The 11,685-nt window shown below is 31.5% G+C and overlaps 2 protein-coding genes across 6 annotated transcripts in view; both read left to right on the forward strand.

The window, feature by feature from the left end:
• Positions 1–11,685, forward strand: part of LOC106679834 (adenylyl cyclase 78C) — a 305,518-nt gene that overhangs the window by 182,804 nt on the left and 111,029 nt on the right. The gene's annotated exons all lie outside the window — the stretch shown is intronic.
• LOC106679835 (uncharacterized) lies at positions 7,376–8,267 on the forward strand. The gene is made up of 2 exons (XM_014419200.2): positions 7,376–7,535; positions 7,612–8,267. The coding sequence occupies exons 1-2, from the start codon at positions 7,427–7,429 to the stop codon at positions 8,169–8,171; spliced, it is 669 nt and encodes a 222-aa protein (XP_014274686.1). The 5' UTR covers positions 7,376–7,426; the 3' UTR covers positions 8,172–8,267.

An 11,685-nucleotide genomic window follows, 5' to 3' on the forward strand; every position in this document is an offset into this window, starting at 1 on the left:
TATATATAAAATAATAATAATAAAAATAAATAAATACAAATATATAAAATAAAATAAATAATAGACTAAAAAAGTTGAAAATATACACAATAATGGAATGAAAATATAAATTAGTTGATTACTAACTATGATTGAGTATTATTGATGTATCAGTTTCTAACCATTCCAGTTTTGTAATTTCTCACAATATGATAATGATTGGTTGAAACAACTAGAATTTGGTTTTTTGAGTGGATTTTTTTCTCTTTAGTACACTAGTTGCAGGGAACTGCTAAATTATTTTTTATTTATTTATTTTTTTATCTTTGCTTTAAATAGTCATTTTAAAAAATGAATTATTTACTCATACAGTTACTTTATGTTTAAATTTATTTTACTTTAGAAATAATTTAAATGTTATTAACTTACTATGTTATTTTAGTTCAGTTTTTTTTATTTATTATGAACAGTAATTCTAATTTGTTCAAATAGTTTTACATTGCATAACATTGATATAATGCATTATTTTTTTATGATATGAGTATAAATTAATTATTGCTATCCCTGATTATAATTTTCGAAGTTTTTTATTGTCTATATTTATTACTTAGTAAAAATTCTCAATTTAAGGATGAGTTTGGTTTTTGTTCCAAATAATGAGGGGGTGCATTTCGGTTGCTGACCCACGGAATAGATCTCGACCTTCTCACTCGGGCTACTAAAGGTTGTTAACCTACAGAGTAACCCGTCCTTTCTGCCTTCGTTACAGGAGACAAAGACGTTAATCCCAAACAACGAAAATATTATTACGACCGTTAGTGCGTACTTATTACGTATTGTTGGCAATAAAGTAATAGCCTACTTTTATTGCATGTGGTATTTCGTGTTGGTATAAACCTGATAATTTTTTACCGTATTTCATGTATAGATCGTAATTTCCAAAATTTTTTTGTTCGTAACATTGACTTGTCGGTAATAAGAAACAACTTTTTAAGTTGTCATCCATCTTGCTTGTTACTCGTCGTTTTGAATCATACATTTTTGTGTTTTATCAATGTATTGACTTTTGAAAAGTTATTACTTGAAAATTATTGTGGAAGTACCATAATTTTCATGTAGATAAGTTAATTTTTTTTAAAATGTTTTCTGGTGATAAATAAGTATCACAATGGGAAAATTTGAATTTTGAAATAAACTTAATAAATTAATAAGTAAAAAAAAATTTTCATTATCCTAAAGCGGATATACTAGTTTTTAATAGAAAACTCATTTCTACTGACCTGAAATTTTCATAATGATCTTTAGGGGAGAATAAAGGAAGAATAAGCAGCAAGTAATAAATTATAAAACGAAATAGATAATATAACAACTATAATATAAAAAATGAACGGCGAATAAATATGTAAAATATTAAAGAGAACTCTTAGCAAAGAAAAAAAGGTTTAAAATAGAAATTTATAACCGAGAATGATATTCTTTTTCATATTCTAATAACATAATTATTTTTTATATAGAGTCTATTTATTTAAAAAATAAGCTTTTAATATTTAATTGTGCCTTCATTAGTATAAATGTATTCGTTCCACTCAATAGCTCAATCGTAGAAAAGAATATAGAACGAGGATAATGGCAACAGGAAAACTAAGAAGGGCTAAAAGGCATTTCATCCTCAAAAACTGAACTACTAAAAGGATAAAAACACATATAAAAATGATTTCCTGGAAAGGATCAAACAAGAGAAAATAAATGAATACATCACTAGAGCAAGTAACAAATAAGCAACAAATAACTCAACCCATAAAATAAAACTGCATAAATTATGCAGTGTATATACAGCTGAATTACATGCAATAGCCTCAGCACTCCACTTCTCCATGACAGTAACGAATACTAACATAGTTATCATTACCGACTCTTAAGTTCACTAAAAGCCATGAAGATCATTTACGCGAAACACCCGGCGATTATAAAAATTCACAATTATACCAACATGCTCGAAAAATTGGGAAAAACTGTTTTCTTTATATGGGTGCCGGGTCACGTGGGGATCACTGCAAATGAACTGGCGGACATTGCAGCTAAACAAGCACTTGCTCTTCCAGGTCAGGGCGCGGCCACTCTGACACCACAAGAAATAAGTCTTCCAATGAAAAATGAAATATCATCTAGTTGGCAAACCATGGGAAATGAAAGCCCGCCAAGCAAATCAAAAACTATTAAAAAAACAACTAAACCATGGACCACATCAAACCGTTCCAATCGCAGGGAAGAGGTAGCTATTGCCAGATTGAGAATAGGTCATACGAGTTTGACTCATAGATATCTGATCAGTAAGCAGCCACCGCCAAAATGTCAATAATGCAACAGTGAACTAACGATAAGACACATATTTGAGAAATGTCATTTTTATTCTGCGAACTTGAGTAGATTGGGAGTAGGACCGAATGTATCGGATGCTCTGAATGATGACCAGAAGAACGTGGAAATGGTCTTAGTTTTCTTAAAAAGGAATGGCTCAAAAGAGATTTAAACCAGAAAATCTGTTATACGTACTAAAAAATACCAAAAGAAGTAATTATTTAAAAAAAAATTCGAAATTATTTAAAGAGAAAATAAAATGAAATAGAATTATAAAGCACGAAACATGGGCGTTGATGACCTCAGGGTTTTACACCCTAAAGCCCCAGACAACAACAACTAAAGCAAGATCAGCAGATTACTACAAAATATATGCAAAATTTTATTACAACTATGGGTGTTTTCAGGAGAAATATAAAATCTCTTCTTTGTTCTATTAATTTTTAAAGCAAGACGTAAGCTCCCAGATCTAAATTACCAACCGTGGCAGAATTCAAAATGAAATTCAATTCGTAATATAAGGCTACCTTATTGAATTTAATTAACTAAATACATTGGTATCTTAACAACGTTAGGTATATCTGGAGTGGAATCAGAAATTATTGTCTTAGTTATTTTAAGAAAACAAGGATATTGTTGGAGTCACGTTCAATAGAGCATGTATATCAAAACCAACAAATGCCAATTACAAAAATTCTAAAGACTACTCCTACCTTATAAACTTTTATTAAGTGAAAACATTGGTATATTAAAACTAAAACACGTTGTAAAGTAAGGCTGGAGTGAGATTTCCAGGTTGCTTCTAAAGTACGCAACAGCGACCTAGATTTTTAAAAGATCAACACCTAGCTCCTGGATTAGATAGAAAAACAGAAGACTACAAGAGCTCTTTCGGAAATAAAACGGTTCCCCTTAGGCGGATATTGGAAGGAGCATTCCAATTAAACGAAAAGAAAACTCGGAAAAGGCTTTGTTTTTCCCAGGTTGAGCTAACCCTAATGTCCCCTTTTCCTGGTTACAGTTACTTACCTTAATGACTCATTTCAACAACTGTGGGAAGATTAAGGGCTTTATATCCGTCCTTACGAAATTAAATAGCAAGAGATTTCCTCTAACTTTTATTTCAAAGACCTTTCCTTTATCATAACTTGTGTTTATCCTTACATTTTTTACTTATTCTCATTTTATAGTTTAATAATTTAGGTATCAGTTTAAAATGTTCTCATAAAAGATGTATTTCTAGTTACAATAGTTTCTGAATAATATGACTTTTCAGATGAAATTTCTTCCTAAAATTAATGAAAGGTATTATTTTACTGGCCTCAAAGACACTACGCCAGAGTATTTTTTTTGGTTAATTTATTAACATTGGATAAACTAACAACATTTCTACATTAAAAGGTCCCTAGGCCATCTACTATTTTGGGAGGATTGTCAGGAATGGAAGAGGAAGCAATCTTAGAAACTAGTGCGTTTGGATGGTTATGGAGTTTATAATGGAAGGATTGATATCTGGTTCGTGCTATATCGGTTACAAATGGAATGTTAAGGTCTGTATGGATGATTTTATTTGTGAGAAAGTAAGGACCATCGAGTATTTTACGAAGGATTTTGGATTGTGAGGATTGGATTAGAGGTGGAATTCGAAGGTTTAGTGGTGTCCCAAAGCTCAACTCCGCACGTCCAGATAGTCCTGATTATAGTCATGTGCATCAGTCATTTGTAATGGGTTGGAAGTATAGGCCGTTTGTCTAATAGTCTAAAGTGCTGTAACAGTCGGAGTTTGTTGTTTGTTCAGATGTAGTCCAACGTACCAGATCTGTTCTACAGGGGTAAGAGCGACATTATTATAGTATACTGTAGGGCAGTCACACCGTAATAATGAATTGAACACTTCGGGAGCAAACAAAAATGTCGTGTCTTTTTAAAAAAATCAGTTAATGGTGGATAAAAATAGATGAAGGAAGCTGTGGGTGTTCCTATGGTGTCAAATATGAAAACAAATTAAAAAAAAAAAAAGTTCCAAAACAACAAAAAAATGATTTTAAAAAACGCCCACCTCAGAGAAAATATTTATTTTTCATATACAAAATAATGAAACCTCGACAGTTAAGACTTAAAAATTGAAAATAAAAATGGTCTGATATTTCACTCATTTAAGAAAAAAAATTTTTTTATCTATCGTCAAACTTATACTTTCATTCTTCTCCCCCCCCCCCCATAGTATTCCAATACAATTATTTCAATTAAACCATTTACCAATTCACTAAAATAAATTTAATAAATGCTCATATTGTTTACGATCACAGCCTCATACCTAACCAAGCTTTTCATTATAGGTTACTGACTGCTTCGTTCAAATGGTGGGAAAATCATAGCCTAAAGCTTTCCACAATTAACGGCCTATACAAAACAAAAGAACTGATAGTTCCTGAGGCGTGTTCAAACAAAAAACATTTAATTTGTATATATCTGTATGTATAATTTTAAAATAATTCCAAAGTATCGATTTATACAAATAATAATTCTGGATAGTTATTTATTTACTGAATTTACTGTATTATATTTTGTAATGCAGGAAAAACTTGAACTTATTAATTTTAACTCATTTATTACAATTCTCATTCTTCTAATGATCTTTATGTATTTTATTTTTAATATAACAAGTGTTATTCACAATTTTAATCATAGAGCTAAAAATAAATTACTCCATTACTTCTATAATTAAGATTGTATCATGTGGATCTTCATCACGAAGAGTCTGACTCATTCATTATTGGAATGGTTTCAGTAATTAAAATTTAATTATAATAGATCTCTGGGTTGTAATTCTTCAGATGTAATGGGTTTTTCAGTGTATATTTTCACCGCAAATCGCATTCTCATGTATTATGTGTGTGTGTGTGTATGTACACATGTATATATGTATGTATATGGGGAAGCGGCGTTTCTCAGTAGAATCTCACTTTGCTGCTAACTCCAAGGACCCGGGTTTAAATCCGGCTGTGACAGATAATTATTCATTCTGTTACTGTAGCCGTGAGTCAAACGTGTGGGGCTAGGAGCCCTTCGAGGTCCACCCGGCTCATCAAGTGGGTACCCTTCATTGGGGAAAATCTGGTGGTCATTCCGACCAAATTACCTCCTTGCACAACCATTGGTCTAGTAACAGCACTGTTCCCCTCAACTTTATGGTCGCGGTTCACATTATGATTATATATGTGCATTTGAAAAGAATCTCACAAAGATGGTAAACACACATAATCATTTTCAGACTCGATTAAGGACCATTGACATTACTAAACCTAGTGAGCCCTGTTACCAGGCAGTAGACAAAAACCCTAATACTCTATATCCCTTTCCTCAAGGGAACCCTCTTATAATGCATTTCATATGCAACAAAGGAGATATCGATTCCACCCATTTCTCATTACCCCATCGGCCATTACACACTCATGGTGCTACAGAAAAAGAAATAACGATTTGTAAAAATTACACTAATCAGAGGTGTTAAATGTTGGAAGACTGAAAATGTGTTACTTAAAATGTATTTGTTCCCACCACATTATTTCAAGCATTGAACATTTAAGTTTATTTCAAGCATTGAACAGTTGCAAGCCTACCTTCTACGCCACAACCCCTGATGAAGACCTGAAACTCAGGTCGAAACGTCGGCATAAAATAAATAAATATGGTTTTGTTTATTTATGTTGTTCTTTGCTGACCGCTCCCCCCGACAAACTTCTTCAATCATTGAACATTTAAATTTATATAAGAAAACTTTTACTCAGATTTCAAAAATATTATATACAATTTAGTAAGAGCTAATCCGATATGACCATAATTAGAAATATTATTTTTTTTTTTTAAATACAATATCTATTTTCACAACTAAATTTTCTCACCTGATGATCTCATAATCTATAAAGTATAGATGCCACTTTCTTTATGGTCTGTTCAGCTTGAAAACCTCTTCGCTAAGGTTTACGAAACAATCATACTGAATTACCTTCGGAAGTTCTGTAATGAACACTCCGTGATTCCTTATAAGCAAACTGGTTTCCAAAGCCACATGAGCACCAAACACCATTTCATGAAATTACAGAGAGGAGTGAACACCAACTTGAACAGGAACATGGCAACGGCTATCATATCCCTTCACTTTACAAAGGCCTTTTTATTCTGTATCTTACGGTATCTTATGTTGTAAGCCTATAGATCATGAATGCCCGGAGCAGCTATATACGGTCCTCGCTTCTTTCCTCAAGAACAGATGTCTCTCCGTAAAAATTCAAGAGGAGCACTCCAGCATTATTCCACTGACATGTGGTGTACCACAAGGGGCAATACTTTCGCCAGTGTTGTTTTCGATTTATACTGCAGATGCACAACAAGCCGAAAAATTTTATGAAGAGATTATTCAACAAGTGGATTATGGAGTAGGTATTGTTCGCTCATCAAGCAAAACTATATTTCAAATATGGAATTTGAAAAAAAAAATCCCCTATCTACTTAAATTATTTATACTGTCCGATAAACGTTTTCAAAAATTTTCTACTCAAATTATTGTATGGTTTAAATATAAACAGTAGAATACACAATTATATCCCAAGTGAATTCGCATGTCGAATAGCCACGCAAAATGTTTACTTTTTTTTCAGAACAGTAGAGCGCAAAATGCATTATTGTATGATAGAAAAAAAACAGTAAGAGGTTCCAGTTTTTAAAAATGTTTAATCATTTCTCTAACACTTAGTTCATATTACTATCTATTTACGTTTTATTTATTTCTGAGGTAACGACGTTTTTATAAAAAAAATCCTGTAATTTTTGCCTGTTCGCATATTAAATAGAAAAGGTATGGTTTATTCTAAAACATTCCATCATAAATTTTAATATTTACCGATAATTTTAATATTTACTGAGAGTTCTAATATTTGGTTAATCGATGATCGGGTATGACTGTACCAATAAACAAACAAGCGACATACCCATAGGCGTACGACGAACACCTGATTAAGACAACTGAACAAACAATAAAGTAACTATAAGAAGGCGTACGACCCAAAGCTAAACCAGATCATTAGTGATGCATTTCTATTCCATTGCCCTTGTAGTCCTCTTGGCAGGTTGCGGCCTTGCTGGAAAATGCGGCACCAGAGTCCGACCAACCATTTACCAAGCTTACGGGCCAGTTGGTGAGTATTTTGCAGAATATGATTATAATTTAATAATTACTTTCAAAAATACATTAATGTATAATTTGATTTTCAGCCGCAACCAGCAGCGGTTATTCGACAAATTCTAAGCTGAATGCTGCTCAAAGTGCGGAAAACGCACAGTCCCAAGAATCCTCCAACAAAGGCTACTCTAAGGTTGCTAACGGTTATCCTGCTTATGGTGTCTATGGCGGAGGTGCTTATGCTGAATCAGGTTACGACCAAAGAGCCAAAGCAGCTTCTTCATCCAAAGCAAACCGTTATCTGAACGAGGAAGATTCTGCTAGCGGATACAATTCGGGAGTAGTCGCTCCAGGTGTTTGGGCTCCGGCTGTAGTTTCTGGCTCAGGTTACTCGAAAAACTCGAAGCTGAACGCTGCTGAAAGTTCTGAAAACGCAAAGTCTCAGGCATCCTCCAACAAGGGGTACTCCAAGTACGCTCCCGGTTACCCAGTTCTTTGTGGTGGAGGAGGTGCCTATGCTGAATCAGGTTACGACCAAAGAGCCAAATCAGCTTCTTCTGCCAAGGCCAGCCGTTCTTTGAACAAAGAAGATTCCGCCTCAGGTTACAACCAGGTAGCATACCCAGGCTACGCTGTGTACGGGTGGGCTTAAGGTTGATTTGAGTTAGTTTTAATATTAACGTAGTGTCAAACTATAATGCATTGCTACTGATTGTATAATATTGAATATTAAATCTATATTATTCAATCCTGTGTTTTCTTTGTTTCATCCTCATATTTTAATCGATAATTTTCTCTGGCGCTGCAAACAATTAACTTGACATTAGATATAGTCGGAGAAATGGATTCTTGCCTACTCGACAATAATACAGGCATTATGAGAGTATTATTTTTTATTATGACAAATATTTAGAAGAATAAAATAAATGGGAGTATTAATTCCTTATGTATTCAAATACGCAGCTTTCTGATCAACCCATTATATACAGGACAATAATTCTCAAATTATTATTATATTTATTTTTATTCTACTTATGCCTATTGTTATAATACAGCATTTTTTTTTTATATACGCATTTCATTATTATCAAAAGAAGTTTCAGTAGCAATTTATTACTATTGAAGGTGAGCCGGGGCAGCTTTCACTTATTGCATTTATAAAACTTTAGCAATTTCAATTCAATGAATTTCCTACTTGGTATTTCGATAGCCTCCTTTTTAAACATCAACTATTAAACCTAATTCTTTTTATACGATATACTGAATATTTTATTTCCTTCTCCAATATCCGATAATCTCTTCATTAAATTTCGTGTCTTAATTGTAGTATTCATTAAATTAAGTTTAATTTTTATTAAAATATAACTAATGGGCTTTATCCGGCTTCGTTTTCATTATTGTGTAAAAACAGTATTTATGGTCTCATATGAATATTGTGATAATTTCGACTCTTTTTTATGTTTCACTATAAACTCAAAGTGGTATGAGAGTGTGCTGTTTGCTGCAGAACCTTCAAAATTTGAAAATTATTTTCAAAATAAAACACAAATAAGTTGATGTAACGTATTTAATCATGCCAACGTTTCGGCTAGAGTTTCTAGCCTTTATCAGGGTAAGAACAGAACAAGATAACAACCAATGAATATAGAAAAAAATATAATGACATAAAGTAAATAATTTTGCAGAATGGAATTAATTACAAAATTATTTACAAAGATTCATCTATAATTTATTCAAGATTCATCTACAAGATTATTTACTTTATGTCATTCTGTTTATATTTTTTTTTCTATATTCATTGGTTGTTACCTTGTTCTGTTCTTAGCCCTGATGAAGGATAGAAACTGTAGCCGAAACTTTGGCACGATTAATTAAGTTACATCAACTTATTTGTGTTTTATTTTGACCGCACCCCCAACCATCTTCTCGTATATGTCCTCCACGGTCAACTACCTCTCCTAATTATTGTAATGAAAATTTCATTTTGTTTTCAAGTTTATATTAATGGTACAAAATGCCCAATAATCAGTACTGCGTTCTTTCATACTATATGAAAGCATCATTATTACAGGTGTTATATTGCCAATTGAAATATTGAACGAAAAGGTGCGGGTTAAAAATAAATAACGATTATAGATTATAAACTCTGCTATTGAACAAAATACACTAGAATTTCGGCAACAAAGGTTAAAAATACGATACTTTCAGGTAGACTAACTTTTCACCAACAAGTAAAAATCTTTTACTTAGTAAATAAATAAATTTGAAGAAAACATGTTTCATAGAAATCTGATAAAGATGTAAATAATTATGCATATATCCCCAACGTATCTTGTAGATGAATCTTGTAGACATCGAGAAGACAATACTGAATATTTATTATTTCCATAGCGTAGCCTTAGGCTTTAGCTAGACTATACCACCTTAGCTGGACTCATATCAACACCTTATAATGCCACAAGGCGATCAAAGGGAGAAGACTCAGTAAAGTATATATAATACATTTCATGTATATTATACATATGAAGTACTAATTTTATTTTAATGAAGGGTTGGAAAAAATATATAATAATTTTTCGTTTATTTTTCCTAAATCACCTATTTCGCTCTGTTGTGCGTCAGCTAATGGTTTTAAACCAAAAAAAGGGATGGGTTACAGTAATAGTAATATTTTGTTTTAAATTTCAGATATTTTATAATTTCGATACTACAATATCTCATATCGATATTAGATTATTAGTGTATTTTTCGATATTCACATCTTTGGGTAGAAGTATAAATTTTAATTTGCTCCAGGAGTTATTCAACCATCATAATTCATAATGTGGTCCCAAATCCATTTGTAATATACGAAATCGGAGGTCCTGACAAAGGGCAACGGATATCCTGGGTTATGGATTAAGTCTTTCACCTAGAGACATATGGACTGACAGTTATTAATTTCAATTGTTTAAACTGCTACCTCTCTATTTTGAATAATTATTACTTTTATTTGATAAAACTATGTTTTTTATTTGTTTAAATAATAATTCTACTTATATTTTATCTCTCTGGAGGTTTAGATAAGTACCCTTAACGCTCATTATTATATGAGAATATGGGTCATACACCTTAAGAATCGATATATGACAAATATTCCACAGATTGAAGCCTTATCTAACAACTGACTAAAAATTCTAGTTTAAATGTGAAAAATAAAAGTTACGTGTGTGTAGTGTAAAGAACCACGGATACATAAATAAAAAAAAAAAAAAGAAAAGATAAATTCAAAGCTTCGTTTTAATAATTTCCTATTTTAATTAAAAAAAAAAAAAATATTGTACTTAGCGTTTATAACTGCTAATCCGATTTTGTACAAGTGATACCTAATTCCATTTGTAAAAATGTAAGACTATAAAATAGTGAAGGGTCTTTTTCTTATAATATCAATAGAAATGATAGTATGCCATTTTATTTTCAAATACTATTTTTTCATCCAAAATGATTAGAAAAAATTTTTTTATTAACTGGTTGCCGAAAAGAGGATTATGAATTAATTTTTAATTGAATTTGTTATTTAATTAAGGTGATGTAGTTTACGGTTTATGAAATCAAGATGGTTAAACTTCGGTAAATAGTGGTGTGAAAAATATTGCGGTAAATTGTAGCTGATCTAGGGAATTTTTATACTTCAAACAATGAATTGTTAGTTCATATCCCATGGAGGAAAGTTCACAAAACGGACATTATGTCAACTTATGGTAACGTTTATTATAGGAGATTGAATAAAAAATTATATTCGCATCTAGTTTATAATAGATTATGTAAAAAAAAATGTTATTTGATTTTTTTTTTTTGTATTTTTATCCATATTGTTTTTTCATTATATGAATTTTGTAGAATTTGTTATAAACATCATCATATTCTTTTAAATACAATAAACGTATTACTTAGATTAAATAAAAAATATCTGAAATTGAGGTTTTATCTAAAGCTTGGATTTAGTCATCGTAATAAAAAGTGAAGAGTGAATATCTCTCTTTTAAAAATGAAATCCTTTTCTGTCATCTCCAAAGGCACTATTAATATTCCAGGTCAAATGAACATTCTCTACTTTGATGTAATGCATATTACTTCCTTCTATCCCTATTTCAATTTATTTTGTCCTTTTTTTTCTTTTATATATA

This window comes from Halyomorpha halys, unplaced genomic scaffold, assembly GCF_000696795.3.
Source record: "Halyomorpha halys isolate HHAL.00 unplaced genomic scaffold, Hhal_1.1 Scaffold223.1, whole genome shotgun sequence".
Lineage (NCBI taxonomy): Eukaryota > Metazoa > Arthropoda > Insecta > Hemiptera > Pentatomidae > Halyomorpha > Halyomorpha halys.